This window comes from Diorhabda carinulata, chromosome 1, assembly GCF_026250575.1.
Source record: "Diorhabda carinulata isolate Delta chromosome 1, icDioCari1.1, whole genome shotgun sequence".
NCBI classification, from domain to species: Eukaryota; Metazoa; Arthropoda; class Insecta; order Coleoptera; family Chrysomelidae; genus Diorhabda; species Diorhabda carinulata.
The window spans coordinates 29876823-29900967 of NC_079460.1; the positions used below are offsets into that span (position 1 = coordinate 29876823).

General features: G+C 29.3%; 2 protein-coding genes across 9 annotated transcripts in view; both read right to left on the bottom strand.

The window, feature by feature from the left end:
* Positions 1-1370: 1370 nt before the first annotated feature.
* LOC130901268 (CTTNBP2 N-terminal-like protein) lies at positions 1371-10538 on the bottom strand. The gene is made up of 7 exons (XM_057812493.1): positions 10175-10538; positions 9624-9725; positions 6070-6318; positions 5274-5558; positions 4111-4271; positions 2097-2260; positions 1371-2032 (listed from the first exon to the last, which is right to left on the bottom strand). Exons 1-7 carry the CDS (start codon positions 10316-10318, stop codon positions 1575-1577), a joined length of 1563 nt encoding a protein of 520 aa, XP_057668476.1. The 5' UTR covers positions 10319-10538; the 3' UTR covers positions 1371-1574.
* A 1251-nt stretch (positions 10539-11789) lies between these two features.
* Positions 11790-24145, bottom strand: part of LOC130901278 (plexin-A4) — a 267727-nt gene continuing 255371 nt past the window's right edge. For 5 of the 8 annotated variants that reach the window (XM_057812546.1, XM_057812512.1, XM_057812504.1 and 2 more), the window contains 4 exons: positions 23223-23621; positions 21095-21406; positions 20832-20983; positions 11790-20604 (listed from right to left, as the gene is read on the bottom strand). In XM_057812546.1, coding sequence (XP_057668529.1) covers positions 20428-20604; positions 20832-20983; positions 21095-21406; positions 23223-23621 — 1040 coding nt within the window. In that variant the 3' untranslated portion in view covers positions 11790-20427. The remainder of the gene's footprint in view (positions 20605-20831; positions 20984-21094; positions 21407-23222; positions 23622-24145) is intronic. The other 3 variants (XM_057812565.1, XM_057812530.1, XM_057812556.1) reach the window with 1 other exon arrangement.

A 24145-nucleotide genomic window follows, 5' to 3' on the forward strand; every position in this document is an offset into this window, starting at 1 on the left:
TTATTTATAAAAATGAATGGCAACAACAACAATTATTTAAACCAGATGATTATGTAAAAACTTGGTAAGGCCTCAGTTCAGCGGATGATAACAAAACAAGGAAAATTCAACCTATTTGGAATATTTTATAAAAACCATTGGTGTTTTCATATATTGTTAAAAATATTTATGCAATATTGTTTGAGTATCTACTATCTACTATTTTATAATTTGTTGACTACGTTCCTATTATTGTAATAATTATATATATATATATATATATATATATATATATATATATATATATATATATATATAATGTATAATGTATGTATAATGTACATATATATACAGGGTCCTTCACGACGAGATGAATCGATATGCATATGGGAAAGTTCTGTGTGTGTGTAGTAGAGTTCTGAAAATTTTCCGGAAGTGGACCCAAACTTCGTTATTTTCAACGGAATGCTATAGTTTTTATTAATTTTTTGGAATCTACGCGAAATTTCAATATAACCATATGAGGCATCGTATGCCTAAAGTCCACCATTTTTTAATTATTTCACATTTTGGAAATTTTTGAACACATGCAGCCCTCCACTAAAAAATTATATTTCTAAGTTTAAGTGAGTCAGGTCTAATATTTTTGGGATTTGGATAAATAACATTTTCAACTTTCAAAATCTGTGAAAACCTTGACAAAAATTTATATAGGGTGTTCAGAAAATGGTGCCGAATTTCGCTATCTAAACACTTCGAAAAATTAATTTTTTCTAATGGCAACTTCCATTTTTCCAAAACTTTTCCAAAAAAAACAAAAACTAACATATCAACAAACAAACAAACAATGAAAACAGCTTGACGATTAGGCGTTGCAAAAGTGTTGATCATGTCCCGTTTAGGATTTATTAATGAAGATTATTTCAATTTGCTGGTAATATATAGGAAATGTGATAGGGTTAGGTTATATATATATATATATATATATATATATATATATATATATATTTGTTTCTAAATCTTTTTGATTTTAAATCTCTTCACACCATAAACTTCTCTTCATAAAGATACAATTATTTTGAGGTATATAAATATTAATTAATTTCACGACCCTTAGAATACACCTTCGTTAAAAATACGGGCCTAAGATTCCCATTATAATTAAAAAACAATTGTCATCAGGTAAATGGCTGGTAGTTAATACACCTATCAATTATCTGTGAATTTTATTGCTCTATTTGTTTAATTTCTGAAGATTGATTCTACATGTGGAGTGACCTTTTAACAATAAAACTATTAAATGATTCTTAAACTGAAAAATTTAGTTTTAAATTTGAATAATAAAATGAAATTTAGAAGTTTGTGCATTCATCCATTTTTTCTAAATAAAACTTGTCTTTTGTTTTCATAAAAATAAATGTTAATATCTTTTGTCACTAATGAATAAAAAATACAATTCCAATATAATTTGTTCCAAATGAAGTTTTAATCTAAATAAAATAAATAAAAATTTCAGCTAATCACAACTTTCATGCATTCACAAATTCAACAATATTTGTTTGTCTACATAGGGTAGAAACAGTTTTACATAATTTTTAAGTATTATTGCTAGTTGCCATGGTGACAAACATTTGTTGGAAATCAGCTAGTTCTTGACCCAAAATTTCTATTCCTTGTCCAGGTCGTATAGGTTCTCCATCCTTAAGAGGTACATTTGGTTTTTTTTTATCGGCTTCGCCACTCTCAGGCCTCCGAACTGTGGCAGGTGCCTTGGAAGGAATCACTGGTTTATTGGGAGGTATGGGAGGCGGCACACCTCTCGCTGCAGCTGCATTTTTTTTAGGAGGGGTGTGAGGTGCCATGTTGCTGGGAGACTGGAATTGTCCATGAAACATGCCAACTTTAGGCGGAGTACGCATTAACGGTGATTGCGCTGATACTGGAATTGGCGTTGGAGATGTGGTGGTTGGTTTCAAAGGAATACTTGGAGATGGGGCTACTGCAGTTTGTCGAAGGGCTTGCCCAGGTAAAACTGACTGTGCAATTCCAGTAGCTGTGAAGCAAATTATAACAAAGTTAATAGAAATGTATTGTGATCAACACATTCCATTACTTACTGGGACCAGAAACAGGCACACTAGTCACTGTAGCTGTAGGCTGAACAACTTTAGCAACGCTGCTTATCATGGCAGCACTACCATCATTTGGAATGGAAGACCTACCTCTCAATACTTCAAATTCTGCTTTAAGTCTTTGTAATTCTGCTTCGAGCTCTTGGCATCTTGAATAATTTAAAAAACTTTCATTGATCTCATAAATTGATATAATTAATATAAAAATTCACATTGCTAAAGCACTTCAGTACAATTTAAAACTATAACATATTTTCAAATGTTTTGTGGCATTTTCTAATATATAATCTAAATACTTTCATGCAAATTAATTTTACAAAGGAAAACTGAGATAAGATTATATTTATATTTGCCACTATGAAAAAAAAGTCAGGATGTTCGTAACATTGTTACTTAAGAAGTTCTGCAATTTTCAACATACCATCCAATAATTACAAACTTGATATAAAAATTTATCAACATTTGGAATTGTATTTATAAAAACTATCATCTTAAAGAGATTGAATACATACAATTCACATGTTCCAGAACCTCTAAAGAAATAGCAGAACAAAAGAAGTGGAATGTGAAAATAATTTTCCATACAAGGTGTCAAAAATAATTAGGGAACATTTATTATACTAATATATTGCTCTTTTAAAAAAAATAGACATCTCTTGTTGTTATCCCCAGGCATATAACTCTGAACCACAGTTGATTCAATTTTTTATTTTTTAAAACGACTGAAATAGTAATCATATATGATTGAAAACTGGAAACAAAAAGAGATAATATGGAAACAAGATATTGTTCAAGACTTATAATGGTGACATTAAAACATTATCCCTGAAAATATTTACTTTTGTTATTTTAAATATTGTTAGGGGAACCATTCATTCAAACATCTGTTTAAATTTAATATACTGTTTTTATACAGTGTGTTCATAAAGTAACATTTACAAAATATGTTAAAAGTATACATAAAGTAACATTACTCCAAATTAACTTATTAACATTTAGGTTTCCTTTCCAAAAAAAAACAGTTTAAAAACATGTAATAGTCTTTATCAAAATATTATATAAATATAAAGGCCGAAGTACAAGTTATTTTAAACTGATTTTCACAGATCAGAGACCTAAAATCAAGACAATTATTACGAAAATCATAAAAAGGTTAAATAAGTAAAAAGTTCGATCCAACTAACAATCACCCTAAACTAGCCAACCAATGAAATTATTGGCAGTTATCAAATAGTTATACAATTAAAAATGCGGTTGGTAACAATTTTAATGACATTTGGTTTAAACATGATGGTGCATTGCGACACTTTAGTGTTGCTGTATGAAATTACTTAACAAAGTTTTCCAATACAGACGAATTCGAAAGAGAGGCACAATAGAGTAGCCAATATGTCTAATAACATTGTTCACAACACAAAAACTGATAATCGAGATTAAATAAGAAATTGAATACTGATAAATAAAAAAATAATAAAACAGTAATTACATAATTCTGTATCAGCTTTTTATAATAAACTTGTATGCTGTCAAAAAAAAGACAATTTAAAATTTAATTGAATATTAACTTATTTTTTCCCGTTATTTTATAAGAAAAACGTAACCGTGATTTATTTATTCTTTCAATAAATGTAGAATGAATACAGTTTATGCGGGCCTGACAGTTCTTTATGTAAAACTGAAAATATATTCAGGGTGTCTAAGTTATAAAAATATGTTAATAGATTATTTTGGAGTAATGATGCATTCTGTCTACTTCTAATCAACATGTATATGGCAAGAATTATTCTAAAAAACTTTTATTCAACATCTTTTTATAGAAAACAAATCGAAATATTAGCAAGTTACATTATTTTGTGAACACACTGTATAAGAAAAATGTATGCATTTTGTTCCATATCCCATAAATTCAGTATGTTTTATTTCAATTAAACAAAGTGAATTTTATTGAAAACATATTTTTAATTGTTGTTATCCAGATAATTCAGTAAAAACAACTAACCTCAGTTCCTTTTCTGTTAACTGACTTCTGAGAGATTTCTTCTCGATTTCATACATATGTAATTGTTTTTCCAATTCTGCTTCCATCTGAAGGGACTTCTTACTTTCTTCTTCTAAGCCTTCTGCCATTGAATCAATACGAGATTTTTCCTCAGATAGAATCTGCAGTCAATAAATATTGCTTTTATATAAAATATAAATCAATTAATCAAAACCTATGCAAATACCACCAAATCAAGCACCCATAAACTTTTTATAAATTATTAATGACTCAAATTTACACGTTCACATCCTATTGTACAAAACCAATTTAGTAATAAAGCTGTTGAGTTGAAAAAGTAGATTTGGCAGTGATAACAAAAATAGATAATGAATTAGAGAAATTCAAGAAAAACAAATAAGGTAACAAGGAAATTTGGCCTAGAGATAAGCAACGATAAATCAATATGTGATTATGGGACAATCATAGAAGTACTATAACGGTAGAAGTAACTCCAAATATATTGAATGAACAAATGAACAAGAGTTTGTTTCCTAAAATAAATAACTTCATATTCTTGGGAGCAGCTACCAATATAAATGGCAAGAAATTGTAACAGAAATTGCAGAAGAACCTTGTGAAATTATATCAGACTAAAAAACAACTTAGTTAGCAAGTATAAGACCTACTTGCACAAAAACATTACAAGACAGGAAACGAGTACTCATTATTTGCAGAAAAATATAAGAAACAGATAATAAGATTGATATAGAAATATAGAACTGTTGAAAAGGTAGAAATTGTCAAATTGAGCTCTAAATAGGAAACCAATAGCAAAAAGAACAAGACAGAATAATAATGTGCAAGAATATAATATATATTAAAAGAGGAAGCAAGAGTTCACTAAGAAAAATAGTGAAATAAAAAATGGAAAATAAGATATGAAATTTATTAGAAATAAAGTTATGAGAACTAAGTTCCAATAGAACGATTGAACGCACTATTTTGTAATGTTTTTCTGCTCACACGATGATATTATGTAATAACAAATTGTTATTTGTATAAAGAGCTTGTTTTAATATATTTGTTCTATTTTTCTACTTTTTCCCAAGTATAGTATAAACTGTATCTGACAAATGGTATGGAAAACGCATTGACAATTTTAAACAAAATGTAACATTAACCTGAGCTAAGTCCTCACTCCTTTTTCTTTCTTCAATATATTTTACAATAATTTTCTTTCTCTCAGCAACCAAAAGAAGAACAATCTGTTTTTGCCTTGATTTTTCTTCTTCTGCAAGTTCCATTTGTCTTTTTACTTCTTTTTCTAATTTTTTTCTTGCGTTTCTTTCCATCTCTAATTCTTGTTTCAGTCGAGTCCTTTCCATTTCTAACCCATATGTGATGTCATCACCCTGTGCTGTGTCATGTTCATGCTTACATTTTTCTTCTTCTAATTCTTGTATAACCTAGAAAAATACATATTGACTGAATTATTCTAAACACAAGAACTTTAATGAGCTCCAACTATGTACCCTTAATCAAAATATATACTATTCATCAAAATCAGCCTCAAATTTCATCAAAACATTTCTCAAATGCTTTGTAGTATATGTGGAATAAGTGATTATGATAGGCATTGTTGAATTCTGAAAAGTGGTGTAAGCTAAGATAAACTATATACTATCAAATTCCAAATTCCTGTGATACTGTTGACAAAAAAACTGTGACCTTGAGATGGATGGACTTTTTCATTTTAGTTCAACAAAATGAAAAACTGTGAACAAACTGATTTTCTGATGACATTAAAACTATGCATAAATATATAATACAGTTCTACCAATTTGACAACAGAAACATTTTTCCTTATTGGGTACATGGAAAAGAGTTTTCAAATAGTCAAATCCTGGCAGATAGATAACTGACTATTATTTTACTGAAGATATTAATATAGGAAAACAATTTAAATGATCACTATACCTTCTTATGTTTACTCTCTGCTTCTTTTAATATATTTGTCATGTGTTGATGTGCCCAGCGTTGTTGTAAAATTAGTTGTCCAAATGCTTGTAGTTGTTGTTCAGCTGCCTGTGCCATTTCTTTTTCACTGACTGGGGATTTTGCATTAGGTCCATCAGCAATACTATCTCTAAGTAATGCAGTATATGGATCTGATAATACCGCAGGCCTGTATCTTCCAACATTTACTACCTGTTTTAATCTCTCTGACTGAAAATATATGAATATATAAAATTATACATAACTACTATGTTTTCCTACAATGAATATGCTTAATAAATCAAGTAACACATAATTATCAAATAATTCTAAAAATTTTAGTAATATATATTGTCCGTATATACTATATTTAGGGTATATATAGAGGGGAACATATTTTTGCTCATACCTCATACATTCATAATTTCATCTACACCTGTTTTTATTAATGGAGCACCCTATATATTTCAACACACCTATAACAATAGATTCTGAATATGTATAATATCTAAAGCATACATTAGAGACTCTCTATATATACACCACCCATGTATTTTTATTTAAGTAAGGCTTGTTTGGGAACCAAATTTTTGCTACCTGTGTACATTCTTTAATATATCAGGAACAATCAGTATGTTACCAGGAATTAAAAACGACCAACTCCCCTTGAAAGATCTCATGAAGGCGATCAAAAGGAATAACTAGTAGAAATATATATGAAAGTGTTGGAAGGACTTGAACACAAATTATCAGATGTTCTTGGTAAAATTACGTCTTTTAACTAGGAAAACTATAACAAGTAACACACTTTTAAAATATTTAATATTTAACGATTGATAATATCAAATTTACAAAAATTAGTTTTAATCTTACCTCACTGTTTATCATTTTTCAAGCTTTTATGCTTCATTTTTAAATAATTTGAATAAGAAAATGAGCAATGGATAGAAAATTTATAAGGTTAGATTAAAAGAATATTATTGATTTATATTATTATAGATTGATTATCTGACAGCTACACATCACTGAATTCTTAACCAAAAGGAAAACAGCAAAATACTACTAATAAAAAACGAAACAGTTCAAACTTCAAATAAAGAATAAAAACATTTTCCTAGATGAAACCATTCAATCCAATTAGACTTCATATGCCTATACAATAACCAGTAAATGTTACATATTAAAAACTGTCATACCTCAGGAATGGAAGTGCCTCATATTGATGTATTAACATCATTTCTAAAATTCATGTAATTTCTAGATCACAGATTCTCTAAGTAATTGTAGATTAGACACCCTCTAAATTTTCATCAAGAAAATAAGGTCAAACAATATAATCACCTAGAATATCACACTAGATATCTATTTATTTATTCAAACATAAAAAACCATTTACTCCAAACTAGCATTTATCAGATGAGCAGATATTGTAAATTATATCAGGACTCTCTTGCAGTGTCATTCATCAATTGAAAAAACTATTAGATGTCAGTTTGAATCATGCCTCTTGAACTAATATCATGTCCATTTAACAAATCCTGAAATGGAAAGTTGTGATAATGACTGTTATTCTTGTGACATACGTTGTCCCTAGAAGGACAATCTTCATAGCTTGACTAATACCCACTCTTTGTAGTCAATGTTTTCTATTATTCCTGAAAACTTTGTGCATGCCTATGGCAGTTCTACCATGAGGTTTAGCATTAAATAGTCTATCTTTAGCTCTTGCAAATTTATTATTCTCTTGTTACAATCCTACAATTTCTTGCAAAGTATACATTTTTACCAATGTACTAGGTACTGGTGAATATGTGAATATTTTAAGGGAAACTAAGTCACTATGTCTCCAACAAAACATAATTTATTTGATTAGACCTAATATAGGCATACAGACATGAAAACATATTAAATTGAAATTATTAGTCACTCCCAAATGATTTGCTTTCTATATCAGATAATTTAATTTCTTGGAATCCTCTAATATAGATGAATTCAAAAACACAAAAACGTAGAGGATATTGCATGTAAAAGAATTGGAGAGACCATAGGAAGAAAGTTTAGATGAGTAGATATGAGTAAAAAGAAGTCCTGCCTTTATGTTTTTCCCATATTTTCCAATTTTTTGTATGTAACACCGTATTTATATAGTACCATATATCCTCTTTCTACGGTACTGCGGTAATCCGGCACTGCGGTAGTCCGGCTTTTTAGTAATCCGGCGTTTTTTGTTTCGCGCCATAAGCTGGGTGTGGAGAGGGATACAGGTTCAGACATGTCGCTCATTACGGATGTAACAAAATCCTTTCCACCTATCAGTAGCCGAGCGTTTGATTTGCCGTGAATGTTACAGTGACAGTTTCATTTTGATAATTGTTGTTTTTGTTCAATATGGTACTTACATATTGTACCTTTACTGTTAAAGTTAGTGAGTGAAAGTTGAAAAGTCCTGTACTTGCCACCGAATGTTAAACCAATCTTACAGCCCATGGACCAGCATGTGATTCAAGCTGTCAAAACACAGTATAAAAAAGCTTTGCTGTATAGAGAATTGTCTAAGGAAGACAGTATAATCCAGTCGTTGAAAGATACAAACCTTAAGGACGTAGTTCTTTCACTCGCAAAGGCATGGGAAAACCTACCAGAAAAAGTGATTGTTTGTTCATGGCGTAACTTATGGCCCGACATGGCGTTGTTAGAGCAGTACAAAAAGAAGAATAAACCAAAAGAAGATTGCCAAGAGGAAATAGAAGTTTTGCTTCCTGATGATGAAATAACTGAGTTGCGTGACACAATTGTAGGAAAACATTGATGAAAGCGAAAGCCAAATCTTTACAACAGAAGATATAGACAGCTAGCTAACCAGACAGGAAGAAGAAAATGGGCAGATTATGACAGATGAAGAAGCGATGAGTAGGGAAGAAGGTGACTCAAACAAGACGAAGTTTCTGCTGTTCACTCAGTTAGCCAAGACATCGCAATGGACGTCCTCTACTTCAATGAAGTGGGTGGAGGAGAACGATTATCCGCAAGTGATATTCTTGTGTTTAAAAGGCTCCAAGAAAAAGTATTAAAAATTCCTTTTCAAGCGAACAACCAAAAGAAAATTTCCGGTTTTTTCACCCCAATAGAATAGACAATCATTACTGTAAGTGTTAAAAATACAAAGTTGTATTAAAAACCTCTTTCAACACATAACCATTACGCAAGTGTTAAGATTACTTCAGTTATTTTTTTTAACTCAAACTATAATTGGAATTGCAGTACTGTACTTTATTATTATTGTTTATTATTACATATTATTATGTTTTTTCAATAAAACCATTTTTTTGTAATTTTTGTATATTATTTCAGTAATTTGGCATATTTGCTAATCCGGCACTACCCTGATCTGATATCTGCCAGATTAGCGAGAGTCTACTGTAGTTAATTTATGTTGAAATGTTTTCTTGAACAGAAAAAAAAGACGTAGTAATATATCATAAGAGAAACAAGTGCTGATATCTTAAAATTTAATAGCTAGCAATTTATAAACTAACCTTTAGAGCTGCAATCACAATATCTCTGGCTTGTATTTCTCCTTCAAAATAAGTAACCAATTTGATGAGATCATTTTTTGACAGTTCCATTTTTGGATTCCTCTAAAAAACATATTTCAACATAAGTAATCCCACTTATAATATTAGCTTAGATATGTAAGTTAGTTGGAGGTGTAATAATTTAGAAAATGTAAATTCAGTGTTGATGGTTTAACATTGTTTCAGAAAATTATGGTATAGGATAGTTCAACAGTGTACAATATTTTATGCTCAGTACTCGCACTAATTATCATGTGAATCAATACTTCACCACTGTTGTTATTTTTATCATCCATATTCATTATTAAAATTCCCTCAGTAATAAGAGATACATTTATAATAGACGTGTTTGTAACCAAAGCATTACTAAAATTATTATATCAATTATTGACAGAAAATATAAAACTGGAGAGAATTTATTCCCATATGACATTTTTTCATTGTAAAGACCTCTATTCATACAAAACAAATAAACACAGTTGGTTAATTACGTTACAGATTCGAGTTCTAACCTTCAAAGTTGCGTTTGTTCTATCCATTTGTTCATATTGATTCATATTAGAAGTTCCTGGATTTTCTGTACTATCAAAATCAACCCCAACACCTAAGCTACCCATAGACCCCAGCCATTCAATTCCTATGTTGTTAGTAGCCATATTGGAGTATTTAATGCTATCCCTGTTTTTTTCTGGGTTTTAAATAAACAGAAGCGCTTATTTCACATGTCATCTGAATTCATTTAATAATTTAAGCATTAGATGGTCTAATTCTTTAATTACATTATCACTTTTAAGGTACAAACTCAATGCTTTTTAGGTTAGTATAGACAATCGATTTTGTAAGTACTCATAGGGAAATTCTTATTTAATGAAATGTTCAGTTTCGCCACACACACTTCTTCTCGATTGTAATAGCCCTGTACATGATGGCATTGAGCCACTCTTTTCCTAGTTTTTTGAAAATTCGCCATTTTCAAACCATTGCAAATACAGTAAGGGTAAAAAGTTGTTCGTTGACAGGCGATGCGAAATTAGTTGTATGAACTAATCTTGAAAAATTGTGATTGTTGAAAAAATAGAATAATTCAACAACAATGGATGTCAATGAAAACATAATTAATTATACAATATAAGTACGAAGATACGCTCTAATGTACATTTATTTATCCCAATGAACAAGAAATTTAAATTTATCTTGAAAAAAATCATATTCATATTTAAGTAGACAGATACGCTCTCTTAAAAATCTCATTTAATGAGCTATTCCTTATCAGCCATCAATATTTATAATCTGTATTTTTTTATTTCATTTAAAATTCATAATTTAATTTGTGAATTAAAAAATTCAAACAAGAATGTAATCAAAATAAAATAAGTTTGCTTTCAAATATAATACAATGTGACAATCCAGCTATGGACCAATTAATAGGATGCTCCACATGAATTTAGAAACGAGGTTTACATTTAAAACACATTATGATACCATATCAATGTTTCCAGGAAAAAAAAATACAAGAATTAAAAAACACGTTTATTTTAAGAAAATCGCACAAAATATAAAAAACATCAACCATGTGTGATGCTGGTGTTTAAGGACAAATAACTTCTTAGAAAGTCACACTCAAAACATTTGTACAACATCAAGTTATACACTGATTCACCAAGAAGTCAGTTGTTTTCGTTATTACTTACTTTTTCTTTATACATATGCCAATTATAGACAATTACAAAGCAACAATTTTTACTTAATTTCAAGAATTAGCAGACTGAAAATAATAATTATTTGTATTAACGACAAAAAAATAGGTACGGAATGAAAGGTTGAAAGTGGGAAATAGCTGTACGCAGACATTCGTTTCCTGAACCAAACAAACAGTATTAAAAAAATAGAATATTATTAACCAATTTTAAAAATAAACGATAAAATTGTTAAAATGTCGATACTGCGTACAGCTGTTTCTCCAATTTCTGATAGTCGGTACGACATTGTCTGACTTCCACACTCAAATCACAGACATCGCCAATTTACCTTAAATTAAAAATAGTAGTGTTATAATACACTTAAATATTTTTTGAATACAGTTTTTAACAAAAAATACTTGAATACATTTTCACGCCCAAGATGTGAAAAATTTCAAAAATATCAATTTTCAACACATTATAGGTACCAAGGTGACGTCAATATATAGGCGATGGAAGTTTACAATCACGGAGTATTAAAAGAAACATACATCTAATCATTATTTAGCGCAATTGGTAAGTCAAGTAAATTTAAGTTAGTGTACTTTTAACAATTCTAGGTCTGTCTAAGATGATATGTACATATACTTAAAGTTTTTGGTTAATGTTATCTTGTATATTAAATGCCAATTCATCGGTCAAAAGTAGACGAGAAATTAACTTTTTTATATAGATTACATACTATCTATAATATCTGTAGTTATTTCTGAATATTTTGATAAATATTCTTATAACTTTTTATAAATATATTTCCATAAATATTCTGCCATTTAGTTTTTGTTGTCACCCAGGTTACATCACATCCATCTAACTAAATTCAATTAAAAATAATTTGTCATGAGAGCAATAGTGTACTGTGAAAACTGACAAAAATAATTTTACTCTTACTACACATATATTTAAAAAGTTGTCAGTATACATTTTGTCGTTTTTTGCTTTGAACTAGTGAAGCTCACGTAAGTTGACAACGCCCTTAGATTAAAAATGTAGATATTAATCGATTAAAAGCACATATAATGACACCAACTTTATAATATCATCGTATAGATGCCCTAAGCGGATGTAGTTACAACGTTACATTGATAATATTTTAACTATTCGTAACTCTGAACCTTTAAAAGTTACTTACCCTTAAAAGTTAACTACATCCAATTTAGTTTTTTATTTTTTTGCGATTTGTCCACGAGAACAGTTCAGTTCATGCATTCCTAACAGATGCTCCTACTAGGTTTGCATATTGAAGTACATTGGATTTACAATTATTTTTAACATTTTGCTTGGTCTTGGAGAACTTAAGTCCAATTACAAATTGTATTTTATCCAGCCTGAAGATGGGCGTATACAGGATGAATCAGCAAAAACTTTATATACTCAAAAATAAAATTTGATGAATAATTTGGATTATATTGAGAATAGAAATTCAGCCATAAATATTATTAAATACTGAAATGATAAGTTATCTGAGGTTACAAATACATATTAATTTACGAATGTAATTTATATAGTAATTAATGAATCCCATCTGACTTAAAACCTTTTAGTCTAAATAGATATACATTTTTATAAAAAGAAATTTGGACCGTTAAAAGAAACTCTTTGACTACATATCTCCAAAGATACTTGACCTCAATTAGAAAACGTGATGGTGGTCAACACTTACATACCATATATTTATTTTCAACTGAGAGATTTCTCTTGGAAATAATTTTTCATAGATGAATTCGGGGATGATTAGGTTGTCCAGGTAACAAGGATGGATTTTAAATGTAAATATTTTTTTTCGTGATCATTTATTTTGATTTTAGGTTTCTTTTTATGAAAATCAATTTAAAATAATATATAAAAATTGACCAGCAGCCAGCATCGTAATTGCATTAAAATTTATAAAATAGAAAAATAAATTTTACTTATATAATTATTTAGGTCTTTTTATTCTTAACATTCTCGTTTCTAGTATGTGAACCATTTCTAAAAATTTTGCGTTCATTTGTTTTCTTTTCAAGAATGTTCCAATCTTTAATTGGATGTATGTTTTTTTTGATATTTCTTGGTTCGTTAATGGGATACAGATCCACTTTCCGAAAGAGTTCGATCTCCACAATATAATATAGTGTTGAGCATTTTGAATTTTGAATTTCGATATGGACTAACTTCAAAATGGCTGGATTAGAACAGTTTGTGAAATATTTGGGTGCTGTATGCCAGAAACCAGATTTTTAGTTCTTCTGAACAGTCTAAGTTTTGACAACCCAGCAGATCGCAACGAGAGAATAAAGACTGATAAACTGTCCGCCATTTCTGGAATATTTGATAAATTTATCGCTAATTCTCAAAAACAAAAACTTTTATAATGGTTATTTCAATTCAGGGAAAAGTAACGATGGCAGGGGACTATCAGCTGACAAGGAAAATTTCTTGCTCCCACTCGATGCGTGCTACGCTTGACACAGCTGTTACAAAGAACGTGACAGCAGATAACTGGTTCTCGTCTATTGAACTTGTAGATGATTTGTCTAAACTTAACGTATTGGGACTGGAAAAGAATAAAAAGGAAATACCAAATTTAATTTAGGCACAAAAGTCCAGAGAGATTGGTTCAACTTTATTCGATTTTACAAGCGACAAAACTATGAGTTTTCGTGTGCCAAAGAAGAATAAAATAAAAAGTCTGAAAAGTACCCTTGATTGTTATATCGTTAGTTAAAATAAATACATTTTTCGTTAAAATCACACCTTTTATTTACATGTAGTAACTATTCTGAGGGATAAAAACAAAAAATGATACAATACTCACTCATCAAAATAGAAACCAGCTCGTAAAGATAGCGGTCTGTGAGGCTGCACGTGCATAGTAGTGTAAAAAAAATGGAACGTCCAATGTTAAAGAATAAAACAATTATATTATAAAATAATTATAAATACATAATAATTATAAAACTTTACAAAAATAGCAGAAATTCAAATTGATAGCTCCAATCTATATAAAATATAGTGTTTTAATTTTACTATTAAAATCCATCGCTCTTATATTAAGTTGGTTGTTAAGGATTATTAATGGCCAAAATTCGAAAATTGAGATTGTTCAGTGAGACAAATATTTTGATTTATTTTATGATGTGTATTATGTATGTTATATTGAAACTTAATAAAGCTTTCAAATTGATTAATAATGTACAGCATATTTTTCTTTTACAACATATTTACATATACTTAGTTTTCTATTTATTGGTGCATGTATTTATTATGTGCTAATTACAAGTAATTCAGGATCTTAATAATTTTTATCTGAGATCGTTCCTGCTGTACATTATACCTTTCTATATAACATAAGTTAAAAACAGAAAAATATTTTCATAAGAATAATTTTAGGCCCATTAGTCCCTATTTCAACTCTTCAACCCTCATGGGTATCTTAGGACTTCCTCCATTTTACTACATCAGTTTGCTCAGAACTTCTTCGAATATTCCTGAGAAACCATAGTTTAACTATCGTAAGCTGCCCGTTTTTGGTCAATCCCTGGAATCTTGTTTTAATAACACATATGTGTAATATATAATGCAAGTAATAAATTATTTATAGTGTTACAATAAATTGGAAATCACCTTTAAATAAAATATTTATGTATAACCTTATTGATATTTAAAGCAACTGATTCCTAAAATAAGAAGTTATTTTTCGCACTTGTAGGTTCTACTTTATCTAATGTATGTGTTGATGTAACCATTGACTACTTATTCTAAGATTGAGGTATTTTCAGCAAACGAGTTTTAATAAAAGAAATACGCACCATTATGTACAATCACACATTTATATAAAATTTTTCATGATTCATCCTATACAATTTAGATGAAAAATGTGAGGTATGACAACTGAAAATATTTTTTTGTTACAAATAAGAAAATTTACACAGCCTTATTACACATACACTAACAACATTGATACGACCTTGTGCATAGTATGTAATGTATAGATTGAAACATCCAATGATTGAAAGGTCGCAATTAAATACTACACCCTGGCGCTTCCTTCATTACGGAAGACAATCTTTATGATTGTATTCAACTAAATATAAAAATATTAAATGTATAAAGGTACGATCATATTACAAATTTCAAAAAAGCATATATCGACAATATGGACTAATAGTCTAGGACCAATATTTGTCAAGCGAAGGCTTATTAAGTACAGTGATTTTAAAACTAAAATTTATTTGAAATTGTTATAAACAGAAGAAAAATGAAAATAAAATAATTTCTATATAAACACTCATTACTGAAGCTAAGCAGGTAATTTTCATTGAGTTCACAGATAGGCAGTGATTTTAATGAAATTTTTCCAGATGTCCCTTTGCCATTTAGATTCTTTAGTATTTGTAATTTCCCAAATGAACATGACAGCGTTAGTTTAATCGTTTTTTTAAAAGGTTCACTTCGTTTATGATTGATTTGAAAATCCATCATAGTTTTTTAACTGGAATCCAACAACATTAGTAGATTTTTTCCAAGAAGATTCAACAAAACCAGCGGATAGTGAGTGTTTCCACAAATGATATTATTTTAATATACACAAGTAAAATATCAGTTTACGAGTGGAAATAAACATTTCAAGGTTAACACTAATGAGATAAAAAATGGAATGTATTATATATGACGATATAAGGAGATCAAATAACAGGAATTGTAGATATTCACATTTAAATCCAAGATATTGTTTCCTTATATATAATTTTCTGTGGAATCTATTAATCACTTTTAGAAATATCAAAAAGTCAAACTGTCAAAAATTTTATTTAATGGAAGGGCTTTTCAAGTCAATTGAAATTTATTTAGTAAAATTGTCTGTTAAAAAAACATAAATCTTTTCTCTAAATTCTAACTTGAATTCTAAGATAAAAAATAATAAGCATATAACATCAAGATATTTGAATGCTTCATATGGTAAACCGAAGGAACTACATATTGTTTTACCTACTAGCAAATTTATAATAATATAAAGAATTTATATAAAACTATCTATCATATCTTGTGATACAAATTTTATTGGTATCAATATTAAATATTGAAATCAGTATGTTACTATAGTTCAACATATGTAGCAAATACATGTAAATGGTCATTAAATGATAAAAATATATTGTTATTATTTACAAAATTAATCATATCCTTCAGTCTTCTCAGACATAACTTGTCCAACGGATAGATGTTAATATCTTCAAAAAGAGCTCCAATTGCCATTGCATTCTTCATAGGACATATTTCCAGTTTTTCAAACAATTATTGTTAATCAACATTCTAAAAAATTGAAAATCATAAAGTACTAAACATAAATTTGTCGATTTGATTTATTGTGCTTATTGTGATAGAAACTATCATTTCCGTGCCAATTACCTGTGTTGACTCGTTAGTTTCGATACACAATTATCTTGTCTAATATCATCCCAATACTAGATTTTCATAATTTTTTATAGGGACTGCTGACACTGTTAAAAAACTATTTCGATATTTTCTAATTTCATATAAAAGTTTGCAGATCAAAAGATATCTAAGGAAATTAATTCTATTCAAACATAACCTTAAGGTTATGTGTACAAAAAAATCTTTTTAGTCTAAAGAAATGGTATTTTTATAGCTCAGAATACAAGACAAAAAACTATGATCATAATACTACATAAGGAAGAAGTCGATGTTTTTGTGAAATTTCATAGTGAAATTCTGACAGTTTGATCGTCTGCCTAAGGAAGTGATGTATCTAAAAATTGGACATCTTATAAAACCACCAATTATGTAACTCTGGGAAAAATAATCACTATGCCTAACAATATATTAAACTGCAATCTAGGATACTTTTATGTAGCAATGTTGTGGAGGGAATCTCCATCCTCCCATAGAAGTCTAATGTCTCAAACTGACGTTCCGGATCCAGAGGAGATGGATAAAAGATTAAAGTCCTATACAAGTTTGGTCAACAAAATTTTTTTTCAAAGTAAAATGTAATCATCATCATTATCACATTATTTTAATCTCACATAAAAAACATGGTACTGCATAATAAACAAAAATATTTTGAAATCTGAAAATTAAGTGGGAAATTGAAAAATTATAACTAAATTTTTAGACATACATATATTTACATCAATGTGTTAGAACTGCACTCAGCAACTTTTTACAAAATATGTATTACTAAACAATTAATTATGTTAGATTTTCTTGCTCAATTAAATAAATTCAACACCTTTGATGCCTTACAGGTGTTATGTAATACTTTCATGGTCTTCCTTGTAAATAAAAACAATAAACTAGTATAAAACATAAACCCTGTAAAATGCATTAAAACAATCTACGTCATACTGTCATTTAATACAATTTCGAAACTAATGTATTGGATACTAACTAGAATCTTCATTTTCCACAGATTGATAAACTAAAATGTATTTTGTATAGATTTAGTTGTAATGTATCCAACTCAGCCTTCAGACCCAACTGATCCACTTATCCAAAATAGTATTTGTGTTTGTAGTTGTTACTCAAAGAAATCAGAATTAAAAATTAATAAATGGAAGATTAATTTTTTGATACTGTGGAATACAAATAATTTCAATCAAAGTAAGAAAACATAGTTCTCAGATAAATTTTAGAATTTATTTGTTGAATACATTAATTAAAAATTTTTTATGTGATAAATGCATATGCAAAATACAAAATGATGTTCAAGTGAGCAACATTTAGTATTCAACCTATATCCAAATATCACTCTGATGAAATATTACAAATAACCATTCCCTAATAACTATGTTATTAAATGACAGTATAAAATTTATCGAATATTCAAATATAAAATTTTATAATTTATTGTATTTAATCAGACTTCCCGTATCTAAAGTATTATTCAGACTTCATTTGACAATCGTTTTACGTTCTTTTACTATTTTTTCGTTGACAACAAATTTTTTTTTGGTATATATTATAAAAAATATCATTCTGGTTACAGCAATCAATGAAGCATGCATGAGAAATAGTAATTCTGCCATTACTAATCGATCTAATCAAAGCCATAATTTGCAATCATCAATCAATTAATATACTTACAATCTTAAAAATTTGCTGAATTAAATATCCCGTACTACAACGTGCAAAATAATGGTTTTTGAAAGGAAAGTAAAGTTTTGACCAAAGTAGTTCAAATGTATTGCAATAATATAATATACTTTCTATTCATTGCAATTGGATTGGTGTTAAATTTAAAAGCCCAATTCTAAGAAACAATAACATGTTTCTCAAATACCTGACTACTATTACAATTTTTATCATTGAATTTTCTCGATAACAATGAAATAGTGAAATTCCAAATAATTATACTATAATTTTTTAAAATTAAATTTTAGAAATTTGATTTCCAGAGATAATGCAGGATATTACTGTTTTCTACTTCTCAAGTTAGATAAATTTTTGCCTATTTCCACATGTTTGCAAATCAGTAAAACTTGTCAATCAATTAGATGAATTAGGGACATGGAATGTATATATGACAAACTTAGGAGATCAAGTGACATTGTTAAGCAAAATAATAGGAATTCTAGATATTCACATTTAAATCTAAGACATTCTGTTCCTTATATTCAAGTTTATGAATTACCAAAACTGGTTGAAAGGCCTATACTGCAAAAATGGGAATGATCTGCGTTGTAGATGTGGTATGGAGAACCAGCCAATTAACTGAGTATTAGGTCCATGAATAAATAATTAAAAAATAGTTTATTGGGATGTTTTAAGAGGAAAAAATTAAAACCCTACTCAATACAAAACAATATTTGATACCAAATAAAATGTATAATTATTTTGTTCGTTTTTTGACAATATTGGTCGCTGACTGAACAATTATTGTTTACACTTTTCATTACATTCTTTTAATCACTTGAAAAAAAAAATTATAAAAAAAAGAAAAAGTACATTATTTTATATTAATTGAAACTTCAATTATGTGGGTATATGTTATGGAACTGATATGGAATCAGCATTTATACTTTTTTCGACAATCTGTAATATGACTCTTTCTTAACTAAGCTTTGACCTTATCTTGTTATATCGCCAATCACTAAATGATTTAATTTGTTTCTAAAAATAAAAACTAGAAATCAAGTACTCATGAAGACTTCTCTTTTCTATTGAATATTTGATGTATTTAACATAAGATAGTTGAGGATAGATTTTCGATGTGGAAGTTTTCAAGGAAGCTTGCTCTGCAAAAGCAGGGAATACAGTGTTTTGATATTATTTTATTTTCTTTTCACACCTATCTTAAAGAAACATTTTGAATCTTTCAGAAAACGTAATAATAGAAAATTAAAAAGCTGCCAGCCGTAGTTATTATGCCTGTAAATATAATGTGTGCATAAAATGCATTGTCTAATATAAGATATACAATTATAAATTAATTACGTAAAATTACATAAATATCGATAATCTCAAATTTGTATGTTAAAAAAAACAAAATAACAGCAAAAGTTGCGTCACCATGTCTTTTACTTATTGCGCGGTATTCATAATTTGCAAAATTCATCAAATTTTCCCTGTATTGTGCGATGATCTGAAAAATTCTATCTTCTGTTTACACAATTTATACAATAAGGTACATTTTACCCTTAATATAGAAATAAAGTGTATTAAAAGTACTGTACATGAAACTGTGTCAGCCTAAGCTTTCTTGAAAACGGGCCTAGACTAAGACGCTGATCTTCAGCACAGTAAAGCATTATTCTAGTGTTATCATAAAAATATAGTACACATTTTTGGAGCTAGCACCACACTCAATCTACCAGAGGCACTTTGAAGTCACTGAGTGAGCACTGCTCCACAATACACTGAACAATAATTGCACAACAGCAATCCATAACACATAAAAATTGTTTTGATAATGGATATGTATATTTGGCATGAAACTTTTATCAGCAAGCCAGTTCCTGAGGTGCCGAAGGGAATATAGGGGACAAAGGAGGAGCAGTGGGGGGGCACGTCAGGTCAGGCCAGTATCACGGCTGCCCCGATTCTGCCATTATGTTGTGAACTTGCTCTAATTTGTAGGCCAGTCGTTGTTTCTGGGAGAATTCGTCCTCCTCCAAGGTAACTGTTAATTGCTCGTTGTACTTCATAGCATATGTGTAGAGTTCATGCAGAGCACAATTTGTATTAAATTCTGTAGTGTGAAGCTGTAAAGAGAAAATTGAACTTAGTATTTGTATTAAAATAAATTTTGAAAACACTAATGTTGAAGATATCAATTTCTCAATATTTATCACAGATGATTTTCAAAAGCAAATCAATATAAAGGTTGCAGTTGAAGATAACTAATAAAATCTAGAAAATAGTGAGAGCATGAGTTACGAGGAGTGTATTAATATAAGCAACTGAAGAAACCAACAAATAATTCATTTACATTTACCCTTGAATCCTCTGCTAACATGGCATTCATATCTTGATCAGATATGGCTGGCATCGTCTTAATATCAGAATAATATCTTTCTACCCATTCTTTGTAACATGGAATATCTTTTGCATACAGAAGTTTGGAACTGGGCGAATCTTTTCCTAAAATATAATTTTATATTTCACGGTAAAGTCCAAGTAGTACCAGTTAAACCACCATAATCAATACTTTTAAAACTGATTCAAGTGAAAAAAAATATATTGAAATCTTACCTAATCTATGGTCCGACGTTGAACATGAATCCATAAATGTTTGAGCAACCACAGATAAACAAGAATCTACTATATTAGACTTATGTATGTCAAATACAAAATTGGGATTTTTTATGAGATTCACCCAAAACCTTAATGGAAGAGAGTTGCTCTTCCATGTATGTACTACTTCAGGATCTGATATTCCATGTTGTAAAGCTTGATCATCCAGAAAATCAAACATGTACTTTATCGCCAAAGGTAATGCAGATCCTCTATGCGCTGTACTGAAGATTGTCTCAAACAGATCGTCTACGAATTTTTGTAGTGTACCTGAAAGCCACGAATATTATATTATTTCATTTGTAATATTTCAAATATACTTAATCATCACAGCCTTCGTAAAAAAAATGAAGACTAGACATTTTTTATACAATTTAACTATAGTCTGTTAAGAATTCTGATATAGTTACAAACTAGCAGTGACTTAGCCAAGGTGTGCAATAATATAGTGACTAAATAATGGAGAATGGCAGTTATATTCATATTGTTCAAATAACAATTTATAATGTGAACACGCAATGAAGCAACATACAGCATGTGACAATGACAAATACCACATGTTGACCGTTCTTGTCCAAATACAATGCATACATAAGTTCTTTACAAGATTAAACGTGTCATACAATATCAGTACTTATCCTATAGTCATAAGTTCAGTGGTTCAGTGCATGGAGTGAAAAAACTACTATTCATCTTAGATAATCGCAATCCCCAAATTATAAAATAATAAAACTGCTGCTCTCATCAACTCAAATGCAAATGATAAGTTGGATATGATCAAATAGAAAAACTAGAAATATCTATGTGGAAAATCATATAAGAAGTCGATCAGAGCTTTCCATATCACTAGAATAAATCGTTTTGGTATCCAGAACTGGTACATAAGTAAGGGGAAGCTACTGCCGGTAGCCAAAATCTTAATGATACTATGCTATATGATGTCAAATTTAAGAAAAGGATGACATTCTATAAATAAATTAATACCATCGAATGATATCCAAGTCAGTAAAAAAATGGACTCTATACAAGACAAGCAAAAATAAAGAATCAAGTAACAGAAACCAAGCTGTTACCCTCTTGGTGAGGGTTCAAAACCTCCAAATGTAATTCAAGTGAGAAAAAAACGGAAGCTATATGATCCTAGTAAAAATAGAGAATCAAATAATAACAGACAAGTTGTTAAAAATTCAATAAAAAAGAAGGAAAGAAAAAGCACGAAGAAAGATGAATAGACATAAAATCATAAGTACTCTTGGTAAAGGTATTTTGCCATAGTTTTCAAGCTGAAGATTAGATAAAACACCAAGTGGTATATAAGTAAGGAAAAGCTATTGTTGGTAGCCAAAATCTTAATGATACTAATAATCTAACCCAAATTGGTATTTCATGAAAGTTGGTATCAGAATTTTCTCGATTAGTTTAACCTTTCCTATAAATATTTAAAATATTTTCGATAAAATTTCACAACAAAGATTACTCATTAGCAATATGATGACGCAAACTGAAGTTACCTTTATTGAATTGATCTATAGACGCGTGCTACAAATTATAGTTAGTGAAAGTTACTCAAGTAATGAACTTTGAATGTATATTTCAACAAATAGGAAATACTAGACAAAGTGTAGTGTGCTACATGTTGCCACAGTGTAATTGAACCATATTCCATGAAAAGAATTATGCAAAGTTTAAGAATTCATATTCTTTATTCACATGAAAACAATTTAATAACTAAAATAGTTTTAAACTCTACTATTTACCTGAGAGTTTTTATACTCTGTTATGTTTATTTATGTATGAAAACAACTCTTATGTTCTTTGAACCTATACTAGGTCTGTGTTACTTCTTAACTTGACTGCTGTAGTAAAATAATTGTTTATACAATACATATAAAGGTAGTTTTAGTATTCCTAATACTTTTATTCAATGAAGCTAAATCACTGTTAATTAAGGTTCGTAAGCCCTGAGAATTGTTACCTACTGCAACGAGAATGAAAATAATTTGTTAAAAAATTGATGCATGACATATTTACTTGCTAATTGTTTTGAAAAAAGTAAAGACTCTTCCAGTTTGTATAAAATAAATACCTTTTGTTGCGAGAAGTCTGGTTAAATATATTTCCGAAACCATTTTGTTTCCTCTTTCTCCTTCTTTTTGATTATCATTATCATGATGTTTGACAAGATGCCACACCTTTAGTCCTTGATCGTGGTCATGGTTTAATGGACTAGTTGCTCGACTTAGTGGAGGGCTTACTGAACTAAATTTACTGAGATTTAGAGTTTCATATTTGTGAGACTTATCGTTTTTCTCAGAGAAAATACTTAAATTATAAATGGAACTTTGCTTGGATACTAGGTTTAGACATCCACCATCAGGTACTCTGTAATGCTGCAAAGTATTTCTTCTTTTCCAGTCTCCTTCTATTTTAGTAGTACTATCTTCGTCATATAAAATCAGTCTGCCTGAGGTACCTGTTCTCCACTCTAAAAATGAAATAGATACTATTATAGATAAATAAAAAACAATGTAACTAAATAAACTGTATACAGCAAATTCAACAATGTTATTGTTGTGGGGATAAAGAAGTAGATGGGTATATAATTTTGCTAACTTACGAATAGAGTATTTAAAACAGAAACAGTGCGAGATACAAGACATTGTAAGATGGGGAAGACAACGTAAGAGGCAATGGTACAACCCTGTAAGACGGATGGACGAGAACAGACTTCCGAGAATAGCCCTAGAAAACAACTCGCCCGGCTCAAGGCCTCCCGGGAGACCACCTAAAAGGTGGAAAGATAGTTGGCAATCCACCTCTCAGGAAAAGATGCAGAGGCAGCTTCAGAATTAACAGATCGACAGATCTCCAAGAAGTAGAAGAAAACAGAAACGAAAAAAAAATTATTCTAAATGATTTAAATTTGAATTCTTTAGTTTTGAGGTACACAAGGGATGGATTTTGAGACCAATATTACTTCCTTCCCATGTTGTAAGTATACTTAGTTAT

Bases quoted from the DNA above. Each gene is read 5' to 3' on its own strand.
- LOC130901268 (XM_057812493.1), bottom strand. From the start codon at position 10,318: ATGGCTACTAACAACATAGGAATTGAATGGCTGGGGTCTATGGGTAGC. The intron at 9,726-10,174 runs GTTAGAACTCGA...TATGTTTTTTAG, and splicing joins GAACAAACGCAACTTTGAAG to AGGAATCCAAAAATGGAACT. The intron at 4,272-5,273 runs GTTAATGTTACA...TATTGACTGCAG, and splicing joins GGAGTGAGGACTTAGCTCAG to ATTCTATCTGAGGAAAAATC.